Source organism: Primulina huaijiensis, chromosome 8 (assembly GCF_012295235.1).
Source record: "Primulina huaijiensis isolate GDHJ02 chromosome 8, ASM1229523v2, whole genome shotgun sequence".
In the NCBI taxonomy this organism is placed as follows: domain Eukaryota; kingdom Viridiplantae; phylum Streptophyta; class Magnoliopsida; order Lamiales; family Gesneriaceae; genus Primulina; species Primulina huaijiensis.
Genome location: NC_133313.1, coordinates 3,523,693 through 3,546,443, shown reverse-complemented (window position 1 = coordinate 3,546,443; position 22,751 = coordinate 3,523,693). Strand labels below are relative to the sequence as shown.

Genomic DNA, 22,751 nt, shown 5'->3' with positions numbered 1-22,751 from the left:
CTTCCAGTGATTGAGAAATAATTGTTAAAAATTTATTAACAATATAGCTATATGTTAATAATATTGATATTAAATATATAAAAATGATATTACAAATCTTACGATGTTTGAAGAAATTACAACACCGTTCATTGGTTATGTTGTTGAATGATATATATGTTATACATAATTTTACTCACAAGTGAAAACCTATCACGACTAAAAGAATTTTTTATTAGGAGTTACAGTTCATGATTGTCATAAACTGAAAATAATTCAACAAAAAAAAAACAAATAGTCGGAAATATAAGATTACTGGATAAAAACAATGTAGAAAACCGAAAAAATGTCGTGATAGGAAAGAAAACTACAAGCATGTCAGATATCAGATGAGTATTCTAAATAGCATAATAATTGTTAAAGATGATAATATACTTGTTGAGTATACCAAAATGGTTATACGCATATTATAAAAACTATGACAAAGAGTTGTTGAGTTGTCAAAATCAATCAAGAAACATATTGAGAAATGTGTCATGTGGATAAAATAACTTTTTGCCAATTCATATACCGTCTATGGTCATGATTTTTATTTTTTGTGGTTTGATTTATTTCAATTGATAAATACTATTAGCCATATTTTAATTAATTTAAATATTATCAAAATTTCATTAGTATATTTTCAGGAGTTTAGTTGTGCACTTTTCTAGTTGAAATAAAAGATGTGGATAATACATATAGTAAATTATTGTTCAAAATGCTTGGTCTTCACAAAATCATTCTCAACAGAATTCAATCCAACGGTCATAAATGTAGGATTCGCGAATTCAATATACACCACGAGTTTGGATGTTAAATGTAGGATCCGTGAATTCAATATACTCCACAAGTTTGGATTTTAACATCGACAAAATCAATAATTGTTTTAACGAATATAAGATAAGTGGTTTTTTTTCCTTATTAGCACTTCAGTCCCCTATAGACACCAACAAAATCTGCATACACCGACGCAACATACAACGACCCTCGATGCTCTTGGACTTCAGTTACGTAAGTACTATTGTATTCTGCATAGAAATTGACTGTTTCAAGAATCTGGCCATGTTCGTTAATCTTCTGTCCTAAAGGAAAACTGGTAAGTTTAGGCTGCAGCTTTTGAATGTTAACCGGAACCCAAAAATCTCCTGATCTTGTCCTCTTGATGTTGTCTGGATTTCCCGGAAGATTGACGAAAATGTCTGTTGTATTTGCTTTGGGACCCTTTATCCAAAACCTTCTTATTCTGCAGGCTATGTACTCCGCAACCAGTACAAATGAGCCATCCTTGCTAACCACCGCTCCATTCGGTACCGCTAGACCAGTTAAAACCACAGTTCGTTGCTTCGTCTTTGGGTTGTATTTCAGTAGCCTTCCACTTGTATCTCCACTCAGGAGTATCTCTGTCATGTTACTGCAAAATAAATGGCAATCCTATCAGTACACATCATGAAAAATTATATATATAGAGAGGACTAGTAAAATTTACTTGGTTTTGAAGAAAATGTTGCCAACATCTGTGAAGTAAACTGCACCAGTAATGGGATCAATGGCTATAGCATCTGGTGCATCAAAGGGAACTCCATCTCTTCCACCTGCAAGCCGAGTTGCAATGCCGCCGCTCCTCCCCACCACCATTAAACCCCTGTAAGCGTCGATAATGTAGAGCTCGTTGGTTTTGTGGTTGAATTCAAGACCTATTGGCCTCCCACACTTCGGCCCGTTACTTGGATCATTTCCATCTTTTCCATCACAAAATTCTTTAGTCCTGTAAAAAGAACTTAATATCAAGCTCTATCCTTCTAATCATCTATGTCGTTGGCATCGTTTTCACTAATAATAATAATTCACGAGTTCTCAAAGAACACTTTGGCTAGAATTTAGCTCAAAATCTAAGTGAGCATGCTCGATTCATTTCTACCAAACATTATATCTATTCAACCCAACTCAAAACCAATCAAGCTAACTAGAATCACAGACACCAGAATACATACAAAAGGAAAGGTTGAGTTTTGTTACCTATTTGGAGAAGTGGAAGCAAAATCCACAAATCCAAATTCCGGGCCTTGATATTTGACAATCCTTCCATCATTTAGACCAGTGTATGGCCCCCTGTTCTTTGAGTCAAAAGCATAGGCCTCAGAACCAGGTGTTGGGAGTTGAATTTTCTCGAAGGAGTGAAACAAATGAGCTTCAGCAGCATATGACAAGCAGAGGAATAATAAGAAAATGGGCACCATGTCTGCCGCAAATGAGTCCTCTACGTGATTGGTTTAAATAACTAGCATTTGAGGGAAATAAGACAAGAAAATTGACACACTTTTCTTGAATTTTCCAACATGGTGCAATAGACATGCTGGTAAAACTCTACGACTTATCAACTCGATCGATTTACAGAAACGTCAAATTTTGCTGTTTATTTCAATGTCATAAATACAACGATCTAGTCACATGGATCAGATAAAAAATAATTGCGACATTGTCATAATGCTATTGATCCTTCAGTCTGTTTGAATATTTTCAAAGATATCTTCTAATATTAAATTAATTACTCCCCCATCCCTTATTTTTATATGATTGTAGACTGTTGAAACTTTTTCCACAAGCACGAGGGATTCTCAAAAGTTTGACTAGACAAGAATTTGTGGCAACTTGTACAGGGGATTCCACGTATATAACGCAATTGTTTTTTGTAATGGGGCTATTCGTATCGTTCACATCGATTGGTAAAGTTTTGTCCAAGTTCTGCCAGAAGTCAAAAGTATGTTTCTTTCGTTTCAAGAGTATGTTTCTTTCGTTTCAAGAGTATGATTCCTTTGTTCCGATCTTGTTTAAGGATTTTGTGTGATATTCATGACCAAATTTGTGATATAATAAATAAAAATATATTTAAAATTTTCTTTTATCTAATAGTGAAAAACAAAAATTAGGGTTCTATTTTCATTTTTAGGCTGAATTTTGTTTCACTCATGGTACATAAAGTAAAGATTTATTTTTTATAATTAATTTTACCTTTAAAGACAACATACTATTTTTGAATTAATTCACTATTTTAATTTTCAATTAATAATTTATCTTAATTTCAATATTAATGTGAAATTATTATTATTTAAAAGTTGTAACTTGATGACATGATTTTATTCAGGAGCGAAGCAACCCTTGAGCTAGGATGAGCTTCAACCCCACCTATTTTTTAAAAAAAAAAATTTAGTATTTTAAATTTTTTAATTTTTTTCAGCCTATATTAAAAAATAGAACAAATTTTTTATTAGTTTTTTTAGTCTCATGTTTAAAAATTAAAAATAAAAAAATTCCCACAAATCATAATCTATTACTGTGTATAAGTTGGTTTATTGTCGTACGTTCTGAAATTATGCAATTTTGAGATTAAAATTCAAATACTCTAAAATTATATTGCATATATAGTTGTGATCGAGTTACAATAATATTGTCTTATGATGTATATGAATTTTGGAGTTTAAATTTTTACCCTAAAAATATATTGTTGCAGATTTTTGGAATAATAATCAATTAGTTGAAATGTTTGATGAATATTGATGTCCAATTATTAGTGGGCTTGTTTTGTTATTTTTCTATTTATAATAACCGAAAATTAAATAAGTATGAAATTTGAAAAAAAAATTTGCTATAAAATTTTGGGAATATTGAATTTCTCTAGTTAAGTAACTCAAGGAATGAAGAAAATAAAAACTGTCAAGTTATTTTTAAACCAAAAAAACATATATCAATAAATAACAGGAAAACATCAGTTACAATCTATGAGTGAATCAAATATCGGTTTCAACCAAAATAACAGAACTAAATGAATTAACTTGAAATTTCGGTTCGATGTTGAGGTGCAATAATTGTCCCTACTAAGTAGAGCGATCGAACCATGATGCTTTGGTTGCTGTGCGATTTAAAATATTTGAGTTGCACCACTACCACCAGCTATAACTTTTGGTAAAGAGACAAACATTTGGTCCTACATTTGGTTTTTCGAAAGTTCGGTTTAAATTTTTTAAAATATAGGTTAGTTCGGTTCGATTTCAGTTTTTAATACAAAACTTCGGTTAACCTAACAAACTAAACTTTTATAAATAAAATTAATATTATTAAATTTTCTAATAAAATTTATAATGATATAAATATTACAATTCCTAATAAAATTCATTATTAAACAATAGTACTATAATTAAAAATATTTTTTTAATAAATAACATTTAAATTTATTTAATCCAATTTTTATATTGTACTTTTTTTATTTAAAACATGATTATTTTTAAAAAATTCTAAAATTTCGGTTAATTGTGTTACTGACAGAAATAATCGATTTTTTCGATTTGATTTGTTACGTTTTCATAGTAAAGTTCGGTCGGTTTGATTTGTTGAAAAAAATTCGGTTAATTCGATTTTAGAAAATTCTGTTCGATTTTAACTGAACTTATTAATGTCTAACATAAGATGGAGTCAGCCCCATGTACTTATGAATCCTAGCTGACTTTATTTCGAATACATAAATGTGGTTTGGAAATTTTGGGATGTTCTACTTAAGGAGATGATGTCGAAATTCCTGTTATCCCAAATTTTTTTTAAAATCATTTTCACTATTTACATTAATCAATCGTGGTTCTTTGGTCATTAAACGCTAATAAAGAGCACGAGCTCCCCATTATTAATATTTTATTAATTATTAAAAAACAAAATAACAATTTATCAACTAATAATTTAACAAAAACAAATAAAATAAGTTATTATTTATCAACCAAATCAAATATTATATTAACTATATTTATTATTTATTTATTTATTATATTAAATTATTTATCTCTATATTATTATATTATATTTAATATCAAACTCGATCCGAAAAATATCCTAAAATTTTTCATACTCGTTCGATGATAACTATGGCCTATCACAATCAACCGGATATTAGTTAGAGATGTCAATGGGGCGGGTATGGGGCGGGTATGCCTAAACCCGAGACCCACCCCATGAAAAAAACTTTGATCCATTACCCGTCCCACTCCGGTTAAATATTCTTCGGACCCACCCCACCCCAAATACGAAATGGGGTCGGGTAGACCCGCGAGACCCATTAGACCCGAATTTTTTTTAAATGAAAAATGTAATCTTCTTATCACATGACTGAATTATGAAACAAACAAGTCTCTAATAAAACACAATAGAAAACTAATTCATGTCTTCGACCACACTTAATAATAACAAACAAAGTATTTTCACGACGTAATGAATTACATTAAAAAAAAGTTACTAGCTCTCCAAAAAAAGTCTTGTCATCCCCAAAAATAACTCATCAGAAATTAAACAAATCAATGTAAAATCAGCGAGTAAGCAATATTTTAGACACATTCTATATGATCATCTTCGTCTTCATCAAGAATGGGAGGACAAGTTGGTAAATTACTTGAAAAATTACTTACAAAATTAAATAGAGAAAATACATTGAAAAAATAAAATTGTAATTTAAAACCGTAAAAATATGTAATTTAAAGAGATAAAGTATAGTAACAAAATTAAAATGAAAGTACAATAACAAAATAAAACTATGATTTATTTACCTTCCACCTCACCCCACAACCATCTTCGCGAGCATATCGATTTATATCCACATATATGAGGAGGGTATGGGGCGGGTATTATAGGACCCATGACCCGCCCCATACCCAGATGGGTCTGAAAAATTAAACCCGAGACCCGTCCCATGACCCATTTAGTATGCCCAAACACGCCCCAGCTAGAGTGGATCCATTGTGGGTCTGGGTAAAACCCGGACCCATTGACATCCCTGTTATTAGTTAAGATACGCTACCTCATGATGCAAATATATTCATGGGAAGAAGCAAATCTGGGAAGAATCGAAATATTTATAAATTCCATTTCGTTAATATTCTGATTTGAGTATAGCCAACATCAAATTTCTTGTTTTCCATCATATCTTCTATGGCGTTCAAGAAATTCTCTCTTTTCCTGTTTCTTTTCATCACTCTAGTACTATTCACTCTCACCTCACAGCGCGGCGGCGGAGGGGGCCGTGGTGGTGGGGGGCGCGGTGGTGGCGGACGCGGCCGCAGTGGGAGCGGAGGAGACGATGGCGAAAGCGACCACTCACTCCCCAAATTTTCCCAGACTTACCCGCGCGTTGTCTCCTCCGCTGCATCCCCGTCAAGATTTCAACCACCGTTCACGTTCTCAACCTTGGCTTTCATCATCACCTCATACTACACCGCGGATCCGGTCACCGGCGGCGGAGAATGAACCTTTCTACCGAAATCCATCGGTGTTTCCGCCCTTCCAGGAATTGTAGGCACAACGACGAAGCCATGATATAGAAGATTGCACTGCAACATTCCTCGCTTCAACACCTACCGCCGTTAACTTCAGGACAATGTTAGATAGTAAATACAATGTCATTGATTTCATTTCCATTTTTCTCATTTCATTTTACTTTTACTCTTGATATAATATTCTGAAAAATAAACACAAAAAATATAGTGTTTGAATTTTTCATCCAAATAAAAATAACCATCCTCTCAAATCTCTGTAATCTTTAACGTATCGTTAATTTTATATATTGCATATTAAAAGATAGGCAAAAACTTGTGTGAGACGGTCTCACGGATCGTATTTTGTAAGACGGATCTCTTATTTGGATCATTCATGAAAAAATATTATTTTTTATGCTAAGAATATTACTTTTTATTGTGAATATCGGTAGGTTTGACTCAACTCACAGATAAAGATTCGTGAGACCGTCTCACAAAAAAGACCTACTCTAAAATATATAACTATTATTATAATACTATATAGCAAGTCTTAATATTATATTTTTAAATTTCATTTTTTAAAAATTATTTGTGTCGCTTTGTACAATGTTTGGTTTTATAAGATCTGATTCATTTAATTCTACAAAGAAAATGATTGGAATATGATAAAATAAGGAAAAAAATTATTTAAAAAAGAAAATGAACTAAATGTCATATAAATGTAAAACAAATAACAGGAAATATTATGATTTTGGTATTGTATATTTGTCTTTTTGTCAATATGGTCTCTCATATTGTCAAATTTTAATGCATTGTTTTTGTTTGTTTTGTAATCTGCCATTTTTTTCCAATGTAGTGTCAACACAGTGCTTACAAAAATGCTAAAAAATTGAAAGTTGTAATACTGGAACTAAAATTTGACAACATAAAAAACTAAAAAGCATATATAAGCAAACACATAAAATCAAAATGAAATTTTCCCAAAAAATATTAATTTTCACATTCAAAGTGATTTGATATAATTATATTTATAGCAATGTTATAAAAAGCACGTTGAAGTGTGGGAGCAAAGTTTTAAGTTGTTTAATCTTAAATGGGATTAATATGAGCTTAATCATCAAAAAAAATATTTCCAGTTGAATTATAATTTTGATTATCTCAAACAAATAAATCGAGTAAATAATGTATACGTATTATAAATTTAAGTGTAATTCATCAATTTTTTGTTAGATTATAATTTAATCAGTTATATCATTCCTTTCATCCATCTTCATCACATACAAATCCAATTTAATCTGACTACTTTAAAACATTAGCTTAATATCTCATGCATGTTGTAAAGTATCAATATATATTGAATATTCATCATCTCTCCACTTAAATATCAAATAACGTAGAGGTGTTAAAATCAGACACGACCCATCAACCCGAAAAAAATCAGATTTGGGTTTAGAGTTTTCGGGTTCGGATTGGACCCGATAGCTGACCCGAAAAAAATGATCGGGTTGGGTTGGGTTCGGGTCAACCCGAATTGACCCAAAAATTTTAAATTTTTTTTTAAAAAAATATGTAATTAATAAATATTGCTTACATTTTTATATATTTTATGTCTGAAAAAATATTTATTGTATATTTATATCATACATTTTCATAATTTAATATTTATTTTGAACATTTATATTTTCTAAACAATTGTTTATTTGATTTAGTAAATATATTTTATTTTTCTACAATTAGACTTTCAAACTTTCAAATTTAAATCATATATATGAGAGAGATTTTGTTATTATGTTTTTAAATTAAAATATTATTTTTTTTAATTTTCTTTAAAAAAATTTTAAAAAATTCGAAATCGGGCTGATCGGGTTCTAGTTCGGGTTGAGTGTTTTCGGGTTGAGCAATTTTTATAAATGGCCAAAATTGTTGCGATTTGTGATATAGTGACATAAATATCTTTAATCGATCATTTTTTATTCTATTTTCGACATTTTCGACCAAGCACTTATGTTCATATGCATGTAATCGTGATCTTTATTAAAACTTATACGTGAATACCATCTTGAAAAATTAAAGCATATAGGTGGCCGTGAGAGCACCCCTCGCACTATTCTAATCAAAGATTAAGAAAATGGTGAAAATGCATCAAATATATATGCTTCTTCCTTGCATAATTGATTATATATAAATAGACCATAATGAGGGATGGTAATTATATTGGGAGCATGCAAGAATTTACAACACAAAAATTAAACTCATCGAGAGTTGATTTAGGAACGCGGATTTCGATGAGTTTAATTTCCGTGTTCTAAATTCTTGCATGCTTCCCAATATAATTATCACCCTCAATTATGGCCTATTTATATATAATCAGTTATGCAAGGAAGAAGCAAATCTGAGCGTAACAGAAATATTTTTAAATTCCACTTCTTTGCCGAATAATAGTTCATTCTGAATTGAATTTATAGCCATCTTCAAGATTTTTGTTTCAAATCAAGAAAACAGAAGAGAACCCCTTATCTTCAAATGAAATTCAAGAAATTCTCTCTTGTGCTGTTTCTTGCCATCACTCTCTTGCTCTTCACTTCCACTTCACAGCGCCACCCACACCCCAAACCTGCCTTTTCCCCGGCTGGCCTCGCCTCCTCGTCAAGATTCCAACCACAGATCTCGTTTCCAATCTTCCCTTTCACCATCACCACCTCACACCACACAGCCGTTCATGTCACCGGCGGCGGAGAATGGACCCTTTTACAGAAATCCATTGGTGTCTCCGCCATGCACATGCAACTCCTCTTCAACAACAAAATCGTCATCTTTGACCGAACCGATTTCGGTCGTTCAAACCTATCATTACCTTCTGGAAAATGTAGGTACAACGACGAGGCCATCATAGAAGATTGTACTGCTCACTCCCTCCTATACGACGTCGCTTCCAACACCTACCGCCCGCTAATGGTGCAGACAGACGTCTGGTGTTCCTCTGGCTCCGTTAATTCCGCCGGAATTCTCATTCAAACTGGTGGATATCACGGCGGAGACCACAAAATTAGGATATTTACTCCATGCATCCACGATGAATGCGACTGGATTGAGCTGCAGCATGAGACTTTATCTGTTCAGAGATGGTATGCGTCTAATCAAATTCTACCCGATGGGCGTGTGATTGTTGTCGGTGGAAGAAGGGCTTTTAACTACGAGTTCTTCCCCAAGAATTTACTCGAAAAACAGGTTTATTATTTCCCATTTTTGAAAGAAACCACAGACCCGGCAGAAGAGAACAATCTGTATCCATTCTTGCATCTATTGCCAGACGGGAATCTCTTCGTTTTCGCAAATCAACGCTCTGTAGTGCTGGATTACGTGAATTACAAGATTGTAAAAGAATTTCCGGCGATTCCAGGTGAGAAAAGATCGTATCCGGCGACAGGTTCATCGGCTATGCTGCCGCTGAAGCTAAATCCCCCCATTGCAGATGGGTTTTTTACGTTTCCACCAGTTTCACCGTCGGTGGAGGTGATGGTGTGCGGAGGTGCAAGAGGTGGCGCGTACATCAATGCTACGAACGGTCATTTCATGGCAGCTTCTAAATCATGTGGAAGAATCCGGGTTACGGATCCGAATCCTAAATGGGTCATGGAAAACATGCCAATGAGTCGGGTAATGCCCGACATGCTTATCCTACCGACCGGCGACCTCATCATTTTAAACGGAGCAGCTAAAGGAACAGCCGGGTGGGAATCCGCAATTGACCCGGTACTTAACCCACTTTTCTACAGACCCGACGAATCCGACCCGAAGAAAAGATTCACCGTGCTCAACCCCAGCAAAATCCCAAGACTCTACCACTCCTCAGCCACCTTGTTGCCAGATGGCAGAATCCTAGTTGGGGGAAGCAATCCACACGTAAGGTACACCTACACCGACGTGAAGTACCCCACGGAGCTAAGCTTAGAAGCTTTCTCTCCGCCGTACGGGGCGGAGAAATACAGCCATCTCCGCCCTTCAATTCTCTCCATTGAGGGTCCAACAGACAATGTTTTATCCTACTGCCAGGAATTCTCCATCACTTTGAGCATGAAGATGTACCATCCTGAGGGAGAGTACACCGTAACAATGGCTGCACCTTCATTTTCTACTCACTCTTTCGCCATGAACCAGAGACTCCTTGTGTTGCACATTGCTAGTGCAGAACAATTATCTGTATTTGCTCATAAACTGACGGTGTATGCACCGCCAACAGCTAACATCGCGCCACCGGGCTATTACATGCTGTTTGTGGTGCACCAGGGTGTGCCTAGTCATAGTATTTGGGTGAGGATCAAGTGAGTTTCATTGGAGACAAACTTTAATTTTTTGTGGATTACTCAATTCTTTTGAGATATTCTTGAAATGCTCAAATTCAATTCTTAAAATGTAGTTAAACAATTCTAGCTTCAAACTTGTATTATCATACTTATTGTCACTCGGCTCCAACTATTGTTCAAATTTTGCTTCCAATCTTCCTTTTACAAGTTTGAATTCGAGCTCGATCCTTAAAAAAGAATCCTGGGAATTTCTTAAATTAGAAAATATTGTCACCAATCGTGGCGAAAATGTCGGTGGGCTCAATGGCAGGACAGAATTGAAATGTCTTTATGAGTCTTTAAACATTTGCAGACAGAAACCACGTGCATACGGCCTTTGCCTACGGGGAAAGTTTTAATGTTTGAGAGCTGGAGTGCACTACGTACAATAAATGTAATTTCAACCAAATTGCCCCCACAAATAATTGAAATGAGATTTAAGGATTTCTAGGAAGAGATCATTTCATCGAGTTAAGAGGCTTTTTGGGCTTTAAATGTGAATCGAATAAACTAAATAAGTGAAATGTGAAGAAATACACTATAAGGAATTATGTTATTCGACAGATATCCAGAATAATAAAAATATCTAGATTGTAAAATCGTGAATTTGTGTATTATTAGAATTAAGTGTTGTGCCAGATGTTACAAGATTTCGGACAACATGCAGCGGAATATAATATTTTGTAACACAAATCGATTTTAAATAAATAGATGGNATTTATTTTGAACATTTATATTTTCTAAACAATTGTTTATTTGATTTAGTAAATATATTTTATTTTTCTACAATTAGACTTTCAAACTTTCAAATTTAAATCATATATATGAGAGAGATTTTGTTATTATGTTTTTAAATTAAAATATTATTTTTTTTAATTTTCTTTAAAAAAATTTTAAAAAATTCGAAATCGGGCTGATCGGGTTCTAGTTCGGGTTGAGTGTTTTCGGGTTGAGCAATTTTTATAAATGGCCAAAATTGTTGCGATTTGTGATATAGTGACATAAATATCTTTAATCGATCATTTTTTATTCTATTTTCGACATTTTCGACCAAGCACTTATGTTCATATGCATGTAATCGTGATCTTTATTAAAACTTATACGTGAATACCATCTTGAAAAATTAAAGCATATAGGTGGCCGTGAGAGCACCCCTCGCACTATTCTAATCAAAGATTAAGAAAATGGTGAAAATGCATCAAATATATATGCTTCTTCCTTGCATAATTGATTATATATAAATAGACCATAATGAGGGATGGTAATTATATTGGGAGCATGCAAGAATTTACAACACAAAAATTAAACTCATCGAGAGTTGATTTAGGAACGCGGATTTCGATGAGTTTAATTTCCGTGTTCTAAATTCTTGCATGCTTCCCAATATAATTATCACCCTCAATTATGGCCTATTTATATATAATCAGTTATGCAAGGAAGAAGCAAATCTGAGCGTAACAGAAATATTTTTAAATTCCACTTCTTTGCCGAATAATAGTTCATTCTGAATTGAATTTATAGCCATCTTCAAGATTTTTGTTTCAAATCAAGAAAACAGAAGAGAACCCCTTATCTTCAAATGAAATTCAAGAAATTCTCTCTTGTGCTGTTTCTTGCCATCACTCTCTTGCTCTTCACTTCCACTTCACAGCGCCACCCACACCCCAAACCTGCCTTTTCCCCGGCTGGCCTCGCCTCCTCGTCAAGATTCCAACCACAGATCTCGTTTCCAATCTTCCCTTTCACCATCACCACCTCACACCACACAGCCGTTCATGTCACCGGCGGCGGAGAATGGACCCTTTTACAGAAATCCATTGGTGTCTCCGCCATGCACATGCAACTCCTCTTCAACAACAAAATCGTCATCTTTGACCGAACCGATTTCGGTCGTTCAAACCTATCATTACCTTCTGGAAAATGTAGGTACAACGACGAGGCCATCATAGAAGATTGTACTGCTCACTCCCTCCTATACGACGTCGCTTCCAACACCTACCGCCCGCTAATGGTGCAGACAGACGTCTGGTGTTCCTCTGGCTCCGTTAATTCCGCCGGAATTCTCATTCAAACTGGTGGATATCACGGCGGAGACCACAAAATTAGGATATTTACTCCATGCATCCACGATGAATGCGACTGGATTGAGCTGCAGCATGAGACTTTATCTGTTCAGAGATGGTATGCGTCTAATCAAATTCTACCCGATGGGCGTGTGATTGTTGTCGGTGGAAGAAGGGCTTTTAACTACGAGTTCTTCCCCAAGAATTTACTCGAAAAACAGGTTTATTATTTCCCATTTTTGAAAGAAACCACAGACCCGGCAGAAGAGAACAATCTGTATCCATTCTTGCATCTATTGCCAGACGGGAATCTCTTCGTTTTCGCAAATCAACGCTCTGTAGTGCTGGATTACGTGAATTACAAGATTGTAAAAGAATTTCCGGCGATTCCAGGTGAGAAAAGATCGTATCCGGCGACAGGTTCATCGGCTATGCTGCCGCTGAAGCTAAATCCCCCCATTGCAGATGGGTTTTTTACGTTTCCACCAGTTTCACCGTCGGTGGAGGTGATGGTGTGCGGAGGTGCAAGAGGTGGCGCGTACATCAATGCTACGAACGGTCATTTCATGGCAGCTTCTAAATCATGTGGAAGAATCCGGGTTACGGATCCGAATCCTAAATGGGTCATGGAAAACATGCCAATGAGTCGGGTAATGCCCGACATGCTTATCCTACCGACCGGCGACCTCATCATTTTAAACGGAGCAGCTAAAGGAACAGCCGGGTGGGAATCCGCAATTGACCCGGTACTTAACCCACTTTTCTACAGACCCGACGAATCCGACCCGAAGAAAAGATTCACCGTGCTCAACCCCAGCAAAATCCCAAGACTCTACCACTCCTCAGCCACCTTGTTGCCAGATGGCAGAATCCTAGTTGGGGGAAGCAATCCACACGTAAGGTACACCTACACCGACGTGAAGTACCCCACGGAGCTAAGCTTAGAAGCTTTCTCTCCGCCGTACGGGGCGGAGAAATACAGCCATCTCCGCCCTTCAATTCTCTCCATTGAGGGTCCAACAGACAATGTTTTATCCTACTGCCAGGAATTCTCCATCACTTTGAGCATGAAGATGTACCATCCTGAGGGAGAGTACACCGTAACAATGGCTGCACCTTCATTTTCTACTCACTCTTTCGCCATGAACCAGAGACTCCTTGTGTTGCACATTGCTAGTGCAGAACAATTATCTGTATTTGCTCATAAACTGACGGTGTATGCACCGCCAACAGCTAACATCGCGCCACCGGGCTATTACATGCTGTTTGTGGTGCACCAGGGTGTGCCTAGTCATAGTATTTGGGTGAGGATCAAGTGAGTTTCATTGGAGACAAACTTTAATTTTTTGTGGATTACTCAATTCTTTTGAGATATTCTTGAAATGCTCAAATTCAATTCTTAAAATGTAGTTAAACAATTCTAGCTTCAAACTTGTATTATCATACTTATTGTCACTCGGCTCCAACTATTGTTCAAATTTTGCTTCCAATCTTCCTTTTACAAGTTTGAATTCGAGCTCGATCCTTAAAAAAGAATCCTGGGAATTTCTTAAATTAGAAAATATTGTCACCAATCGTGGCGAAAATGTCGGTGGGCTCAATGGCAGGACAGAATTGAAATGTCTTTATGAGTCTTTAAACATTTGCAGACAGAAACCACGTGCATACGGCCTTTGCCTACGGGGAAAGTTTTAATGTTTGAGAGCTGGAGTGCACTACGTACAATAAATGTAATTTCAACCAAATTGCCCCCACAAATAATTGAAATGAGATTTAAGGATTTCTAGGAAGAGATCATTTCATCGAGTTAAGAGGCTTTTTGGGCTTTAAATGTGAATCGAATAAACTAAATAAGTGAAATGTGAAGAAATACACTATAAGGAATTATGTTATTCGACAGATATCCAGAATAATAAAAATATCTAGATTGTAAAATCGTGAATTTGTGTATTATTAGAATTAAGTGTTGTGCCAGATGTTACAAGATTTCGGACAACATGCAGCGGAATATAATATTTTGTAACACAAATCGATTTTAAATAAATAGATGGACAAGATTAAATATGCACAAGTATAAATAATTGTGCGGTGTCTTATGACAAAAGTTAATCACTAGAAAACAACAATGTTTACACAAAACATATCACTAGTGATTATGACAAAAATCAATTTCCTCAACAAGTTGAGAAAATAAACGTTTTCTAAAACAAATAACCAGAATAAGAACTTTAAACAAGAAAGCAAAAACGTGATGCCAAAAGAAGAAGCCACGAAAACGATCTTCAGCCAACGTCGTCACGGATGTTGTCTGCAGATGTTTCCAACATTCAAGGCAACACTCGATCACCACTCTTCAAAAACAGCACGATCCTTGACGAGTTATTTCTTTGATATTCACGGCGTGCACAAGTGTGTGTATGACTATTCTCAATGAAGAAGCCGAGAGGGGGGCCCAATGATGTCCTTGATCTCTTATTTATAGATGTAGACTTTTATCTCCACAAGAAAACCTATAACATAAGGAAAGTAAGAGTTTTATTAGAAATAAACTCTATTTAACCATTGATATCATATCTCTTTAAATCATTCCAATAAATAACATATTTAGACTACTTTTGAATGATTATCTCTTTATCTAAGAAAGGCAAAATCACATAAAATAATCTACTCAATCAAATCAACAAAGAAAAATAATTTTAGAGAAATAATTAAAAATCTAAGGAATTATAACAATTAAAGTCGAGAATATTATTTCTCTTCATACACTATGGATGGGTTCTTTGACACTCATTGGATTTGTCAACCCAAGATATGAGGAATACAGACGAACATAATGTGATACCGAAGGAATAAAAAAATCCATAACATAAATGTTAAGTAGTAAAATAAGAAAAAACAAAAGACAAAAAAGTAGTACTTACAATAAGAGAATATATGCCTATAAAAAGATAATATAGAGTAAGATTCAATGAGAAAATTGATTACATATTTATATAGCATTCCCATTGTTTCACATTCATGGACATTCAAAACACTCACCCAAATATCGACCATTTTGTTAGAGCAAGTGCCTAATGAACCAACTTGTGACTTGACTTTTACTGACTCTAATGTAAAAACGATTTTTATCTTAATACGGTTTTATCCAATTATACATTTACTTTATCTATGAAAGTTGTGTAGATAAAGTCCTTGAATATATAATAGGTACCTTAAGATCTGTCTCGCAACATAAGATCATGAAATTCATTAGAAAGTGTACCATATATTCTAAACAGGTTTCTAGTCGAATCAACAATCTAAAATGAAGATAAAGATCGGTTGAGTTCGAGACTAGCATCTGTGATGTAAACGACATGTTTCATTGGTAAGTGCATGGAGATGTCCATTCATACATATGTGTGATCATTTGATGATTCACTGAACAACCCTCCATCGGGCTATCCAAGTAGTTCTCACTTATCGAGTGAAAAAGTCTGCAGTTATGGTTGTACACCATTAGTCCTTTGACCCGGGACAATTACGTAGCATTTTGATCCGTTTACCGACTCTATTGAGGGTCATTAGTGGTGAGGTTAGGTGTAGTTTCGAAATACGTAGGAGCAAATACATTATAGCCGGGAATTCACCAACAAATTTACCAATGAACTCCCGTATGACCATAAATATGGCAATTATGGGAAATGAAATGTCAATTTCAGCAACCTCTATAAAAGTTATTATGGATTTTTCCTTTGCGAAGAAAAAAAAATCCATAATCTTAGAGGTTGTTTAAATCAATCAACTCCCTTGTGTCATGTGGAATTCAAGGCTCCATTTCATTCAAAATTTAGCTAGGTGGATTAAAAATGGACCGTGAAGGACATCGGCTTCTCAACCAAACAGGGGATAATTGTGTTTCTCACGCTGGCATCACTTAAATAAAGATTAATACGTTTGCACACAAATTGGCTAAAATCATGTTATTGGCTTACTAACAATAAAAATTCGACCAAAAACCACAAGCAATGTACTTCTTTACCAAGAACAAATGATGTTAATTGCTAAAAAACAAATTCACATCAAACTATAAACTTGGCCAGTTCTTGCATGACCAGCAACTAATAGACCTATATACCACAATACCATTTAACTCAAGAAACATGAACTAGGTTCATCTGTTGATCCTCGTCGATTGGTACTTATATTTGGTAGCCCAGAACAGATAATGCATAAAATTCAGTCCGCTTAACGCGCACATTAGCCAGTAGAACTTTTCCAACTGATAATGATTCAAGTTCTTGCCAGAAAGCCAAGGCGTATCGCGGGTGAGACTGTTAACGATCGAAACGATCACGGTACTTAAGTAGTATCCTGTTGCTAATGAAACCCAAGATAAAGCAGTTGCCAATGATCTCATGCTAAATGCTGCCTCCGTGAAGAAAAATTCGAGAAGCCCTGCTAGAGTGAAAAGATCAGCCGATCCTAGAAACAAATACTGAAATGCGATCCAGAGGAACGTAATGGGAAGTGGCTTGGCCGAGTCGAGTAGCCCCAAATCGGTTGCTACACTTTTGCGTCTGATTTCGACCAATGCAGCCACAGCCATGGCTATAATGGAGAGGACTAGGCCAACTCCGATTCTCTGGAGGTGAGTTATCCCCATCTCTGATTTTGTCATTTTTCGAGCAAATGGGATGATTACGTGATCGTATAGCGGTGCGAGAATCATTATAAATACAACAGGGAAGATTGGAAGAGAAGCTGGAGGGATTTTTAAGGTTCCGAGTTTCGTGTTCATGGTGGCAGCTTGCTGGACCGAAAATGTTGATAGCTGAGCAAGACAGCAGTTAAGCATGATCGTGCAAGCGAATATTGGGAGGACTTTTACGACAATCTTGACTTCTTCCACTTGTTGCACTGAGCATTTTAACACGTTGCAGGCCGGAACATTCACTGCTGCTCTGTTGAGAAATTTGAGACTCTCTGATGGAGAATCTAGTGCTTTCTCGAGCTTCTTGTTTTCTACATCACCACCTTCTTCAGAGGCAAGAGCTGGAGACGGGCTCGTGGCCACATTGGCAATGGCGTTGCTTGAACTTGTTGGCGTTCCGGTATTGAATAATGCAGCAAGCAAAACCTACTCCATAAACCACTCATAAGTCATGGATGAAGTAAATTCTTCCTAAGAATAATGTTAAAAAAACCATTTAACTACATACAAACTAAAACAAACGCGACGACTTACCTTACCTATACCCGTAAGTGGACTTCCAAGAGGAATCTTGTTCCTATAATACCGGGAACCGGTTAGAAAAATCGGAATGGACAGCAATATAGCCAACGTTGAAATCCCAAACCCCCATTGCCATCCCAAGTTGTCCTCAATCCACACAACTAAGGTCACCGCGAACAGGGCACCACATGAGAGGGAAAACACAAAGTAGTTGAAGAAAGTCGATCTCTGCTTCCTTCCACGAGGGATCTCCCCATCAAACTGTTCAGCTCCATGAGATGGTAAAGATCCCTTAATCCCTCCGACACCGAGCGCCACTAAATAGAGGCCTAAAAACAGCATTGCAGCCTTTGCACCATGAACTTGTTGGCATGGAATAATGTTTGTATTGGAAGGGTCACATTTTGGAGGCTTTAGGGAACCTACTTTTGCTTGTGTTGTGAGTATTACCAAACCCTACATATTAAACAATCAAAAGATCACAAAAACTAAACCTGGTTTTGTTTTATGTTCTTAAGTTAATTAAAATCTTCTTCGGTAATTGACATCAATAAAAAGATACAATCTTTCTGTGAAATCTAACTCGTAAATTAATATTATAAACTCCATGATTCACATGTTGTATCGCATGGACCAGAGATTTAGAATACCCGTGAACGTGGCATCGATTTGCTTATGGTGGGGTATCATTAAAAGATCATATTCAAAGGATTTCCCTCAAATAAAGGGCAGGTATTAGGAAGCAAAGTTCGTAATCGCCTTATATTCTTCCATTCACAATAAAATACAACAAAGTTGCCAGCATATATATAAATATGTGGCCATCCTAAAATCTTAGTGGAAACATGCTTAAGTTTATATCATATTATATATCATGATATGTCAACATTGTGATACTGATTAGCTGGAATTAGCTAAGAAATTAAAATATTCAATGCAATATTGTTCTTCAACCACAATCTTGAGTGAGAGAATTTTCCAGAAAATATTTGTGAGGAAAAACCCATCAGAATAAAGAAGTATTCATGATAAGTTGGTTGAAAGTTGTTGTCTTATGGTCTATCAGAACAGATGGGGAAAACCATTTTTAAAAAAAAAAACATTTTTCAAGAAAAAAAGAGGAATAATAATAAAAATAAAATAAAAAATAATGGGGTTTATAATATATATTAATTGATCTAGTTATGATGCATGTGATTTACGCTAGTGATTGAATTTCATGATTTTATTATATATTATGATTTCCAAATTTGGAGTTTTCTTAATTCCCATTTAATTTTTTTTAAAAAGAAGTGGAAAAAAAGAAGGGAGCTAACCAATTCTCGTGTGCACATATAATATTGCGCCATACCAGCGAATCAACTTGCAGATAGCATGACCCGCAAGTGGTCTAAGAGGTGTCACCACTAAGTTTCCTATTTTTTCGGGTAATCATCAAATATATACTATTTTTTCCCTTAATTTAAAATTTGAATTCTTCTTGCCTATTTTAGATTCTTAAATTTTACTTTTTTTTAATTAATTTGCAATTTTTAGTTTATTATGTTTCATTTTATACCTTTTTTTTTGCGAAACAAATAATAATAAAAAACAACTTATTGATAATCCAAAATTCAAGGGATGCATGCATCAATAAACGTGAATTAAACTGCATGGTTTTCTCACATTTCCCTATATTCTGATTGGATTTTCATGCAATTAATACGGCTGCCAGATATACGCTCATACGACGCAATTTCTGAACACACACATGCAGTTTCGTGTCAAATATATTAAATGTAAGGGTATCAATATCAATTCGGGTGGATTGAGTGGGTTGGATAGATTTGAACAATAGTATTATTCAAAAATTATTCAACTCGAACTCAACCCAAACCCAAGCAACCCGAAAACTCTCAACCCGAACCCGAACCCAATCAACCCGATTTTGAATTTTTTTAATTTTTTTTAAAAGAAAATTAAATAAATTTAAAAAAAATAATATTTTAATTTAAACACATAATAACATATTCTTCCTCATATATATAATTTAAATTTGAAAATCTAATTGTAGAAAATTAAAATATATTTACTAAATCAAATAAAAAATTGTTTAAAAAATAAAAAATGTTCAAAATTTTTTTCGGATCAGCTATCGGGTCCAATTCGATCTGACCCGAACCTGAAAACTCCAAACTCAAACCTGATTTTTTCAGATTGAACCGTATCGGATTGATGGGTCGTGTCTGATTTTAACACCTCTAATTAAATGCGACACATTATTTTGAATTTTCATACTAATAATACCCTGAATTTTTTAATTAAAAAAATAAACAACAAAAATTTGATCTTTTTTTTTCCACCAAAAAAAAAATCAATTTTACGTACCAAGAATTCAAGCAGAGCACCGAGGAGGTAGATTTGATAAGTCGTGAAGAAAGCATCGGACAAGAAGCCACCGAGAAGGGCCAAAAGAAAGGCCGTGCCCATAAAATTGGTGACGGCGTTGGCGGAACCTGACGGCGAAAAATGCATGTATTCCGACAGGTACAAAACCAAGTTGCTTGCATTTGCCAAATATGCCAAATTCTCCAGTACCTCCACAACTACATGTGAGTTCCCAAAAATATATAATTAGATCCTAAATTTGAAAATGAACTCCAGCTAAAAAAAATGGTTTGTACAAAAAGATCATGGACAAACGCATTTTTAGAAAAGATTAATTAATTCTTAAAAAGGCGAACGTTTTGTTATAAATTTTGTTTGGAATAGGAAGACAAATAGTTTCCTTCCTATTTCCAAACTAATGATCAATCGACTGGAAAAGAATGCAAAATCACAAATCCCGCAACTAAAAGAGGCACTTTTCAGTTGAAACATGCTAGAGAAATCCTCAATTTTCTCAATAATTTTAGTTCAAAACTTACCCAAAACAAAGGAAGCAGCCACCATGCCGCCATGTTTGCTTCTCACAGCTGGTTTCCCCCTCCAATCGACATATCCATCCCATGTCTCAGCCAACTGGTAATTCTCCACTTCCTATCACAAAATTAATAAAAATTATTTATCAACTAAACACAAGAAAAAACAGAGCAAAATAATCAAGAAATGCGAGAAACCTGAATGGGAAAAATGAAGAAGATAAAAAGAAGAGAACCCACCATTATTTTTCTCCCTGTGGACGAGTTGAAAAATGGAATCCCCACAAAAATTTATGTATTTTATTTTGGAGCAAAGAATTTATGTGTTTTTGGAGGAAAGAAGAGGTGATCACATGTTCAACTTGAAGATGATGAGAGGGATCAAAAATCCTATTTAAATAGTGGGAGAGAAATAAAAGAGCAATATATTTTTTTAATTTTTTTTAGTTTATCATACTTTGTTAGTTCCAAGTCAAAAGTGCGAAGTTTATTTTATTATAACTAGCGATATATATATATATATGTGTGTGTGTGTGTGTGTGTGTGTGTGTGTGTGTGTGTGTGTGTGTGAGTGATATTTTGTGTGTTAAATTTTTGTTATTTTTAATTTAATATTTTTATACTAATTTTTTAAAATTCAAAATTTGAATAATGCTTAAAGAATTATTTTAGTAATTTTAAAATTTTGAAAAATAGAACTGATAGTGATTAAGGGAATAAATAAATTTATTAGAATAGATTTTTATAATATTTTTTATTAATCCTCTTATCAAATTGGTTTATTTGTTCTTGATACGTACGACACTTTCGATATCATATATCAGTGATTTTAAAAAAATAATATTTAGTATCAAGTGTACGTAATATTTAGGAAGATTTTTATAAAATAAAAACGTTTTATAGATGAAATTAAAGTTTGTATAAAATCATATATCAAAATTTCCCATATATATTTAATAGAATGATCTAGCATATTGCATAGATTAATGACGCGATTATTTGGATATTGTTGTTTAATTTCCATTTCGGTCACAATCGATTTTTGTCTCGCACAATTAAGGGATCAAATACTCGAATTCAATAGTCAATTCTTGATAAATTATTTTTTCAAAACCAGATAGGATCAATCAATTTGCCTAGATAGTAATATTAATTGTGAAATTAAGATTAATACAAATTAGCTATTTTTATATATCTCATTGTAATCTTTTTACAATTGTTTAATTGGATTTAGTTTTAGAGTTTTGAGTATTATTCTATTAGCTTTTATATGAATAGACTCGATATATTATATTAAGCGCTTCAAATGTATGTTTTATTCATGTTTATTAAATAATTTAAAATTTTACAGCAGAAATATTATAATGATGTGGAGTCGTCCCTCCATGACTTGACTTGACTTTGTCAATTAGTAAGTTAAGCGTACATGAATGAGAGTAATGTTAAAATTGATAATTTCTTGAGAAGTTCTCGTGTGTCAAATTGCTGAATTGCATCGCTTGATCTAGATTGCTAGGTTGATCGTAAAAGAGTAACATCATATCTTAATTGGTAATAATATATATGTTTGGAACAAGTCTGACGGTAGGGAACTGGTAAGATTGGCCTTTAAGGGATATGAAACAATACTAACAAATAAACATGCACATCTCCGGACACATTAGACTAACAGCCCGACCTATTATCAGCCAAGTAGGTGCACTCTGCGCTGTCAAATGTATAAGAAAATAAAGTTACATATTGGCTAATAGTTATAAATTTTGGCCTAGTGGTAATGTTTTATCCTATAATTGATCTAGAGAGAGGTCATGAGTTCAAGTCTCCCAAGAAACATATTTATATACACCTTGGGGATGTTGGGTTAAGCATGCATAAGTCATAGTAGAATTGGGATGAGTGATCTCGTAGAAAGTTCTCGTGTGTTA

At 34.5% G+C, this 22,751-nt stretch overlaps 4 protein-coding genes across 4 annotated transcripts; 2 read left to right on the top strand and 2 right to left on the bottom strand.

The window, feature by feature from the left end:
* Window positions 1–823: 823 nt before the first annotated feature.
* On the bottom strand, window positions 824–2,409 carry LOC140983180 (strictosidine synthase-like). The gene is made up of 3 exons (XM_073450110.1): window positions 2,035–2,409; window positions 1,505–1,783; window positions 824–1,429 (listed from the first exon to the last, which is right to left on the bottom strand). Exons 1-3 carry the CDS (start codon window positions 2,253–2,255, stop codon window positions 940–942), a joined length of 990 nt encoding a protein of 329 aa, XP_073306211.1. The 5' UTR covers window positions 2,256–2,409; the 3' UTR covers window positions 824–939.
* A 6,259-nt stretch (window positions 2,410–8,668) lies between these two features.
* On the top strand, window positions 8,669–10,778 carry LOC140982945 (aldehyde oxidase GLOX-like). Its single transcript, XM_073449738.1, has one exon. The coding sequence runs from the start codon at window positions 8,829–8,831 to the stop codon at window positions 10,629–10,631; it is 1,803 nt and encodes a 600-aa protein (XP_073305839.1). The 5' UTR covers window positions 8,669–8,828; the 3' UTR covers window positions 10,632–10,778.
* Window positions 10,779–12,067: 1,289 nt separating this feature from the next.
* LOC140982492 (aldehyde oxidase GLOX-like) lies at window positions 12,068–14,178 on the top strand. Its single transcript, XM_073449026.1, has one exon. It carries the CDS (start codon window positions 12,228–12,230, stop codon window positions 14,028–14,030), a length of 1,803 nt encoding a protein of 600 aa, XP_073305127.1. The 5' UTR covers window positions 12,068–12,227; the 3' UTR covers window positions 14,031–14,178.
* Window positions 14,179–16,627: 2,449 nt separating this feature from the next.
* On the bottom strand, window positions 16,628–21,219 carry LOC140982946 (protein NRT1/ PTR FAMILY 4.6-like). Its single transcript, XM_073449739.1, has 5 exons — window positions 21,067–21,219; window positions 20,833–20,944; window positions 20,294–20,511; window positions 17,939–18,382; window positions 16,628–17,830 (listed from the first exon to the last, which is right to left on the bottom strand). Exons 1-5 carry the CDS (start codon window positions 21,067–21,069, stop codon window positions 16,865–16,867), a joined length of 1,743 nt encoding a protein of 580 aa, XP_073305840.1. The 5' UTR covers window positions 21,070–21,219; the 3' UTR covers window positions 16,628–16,864.
* Window positions 21,220–22,751: the final 1,532 nt, after the last annotated feature.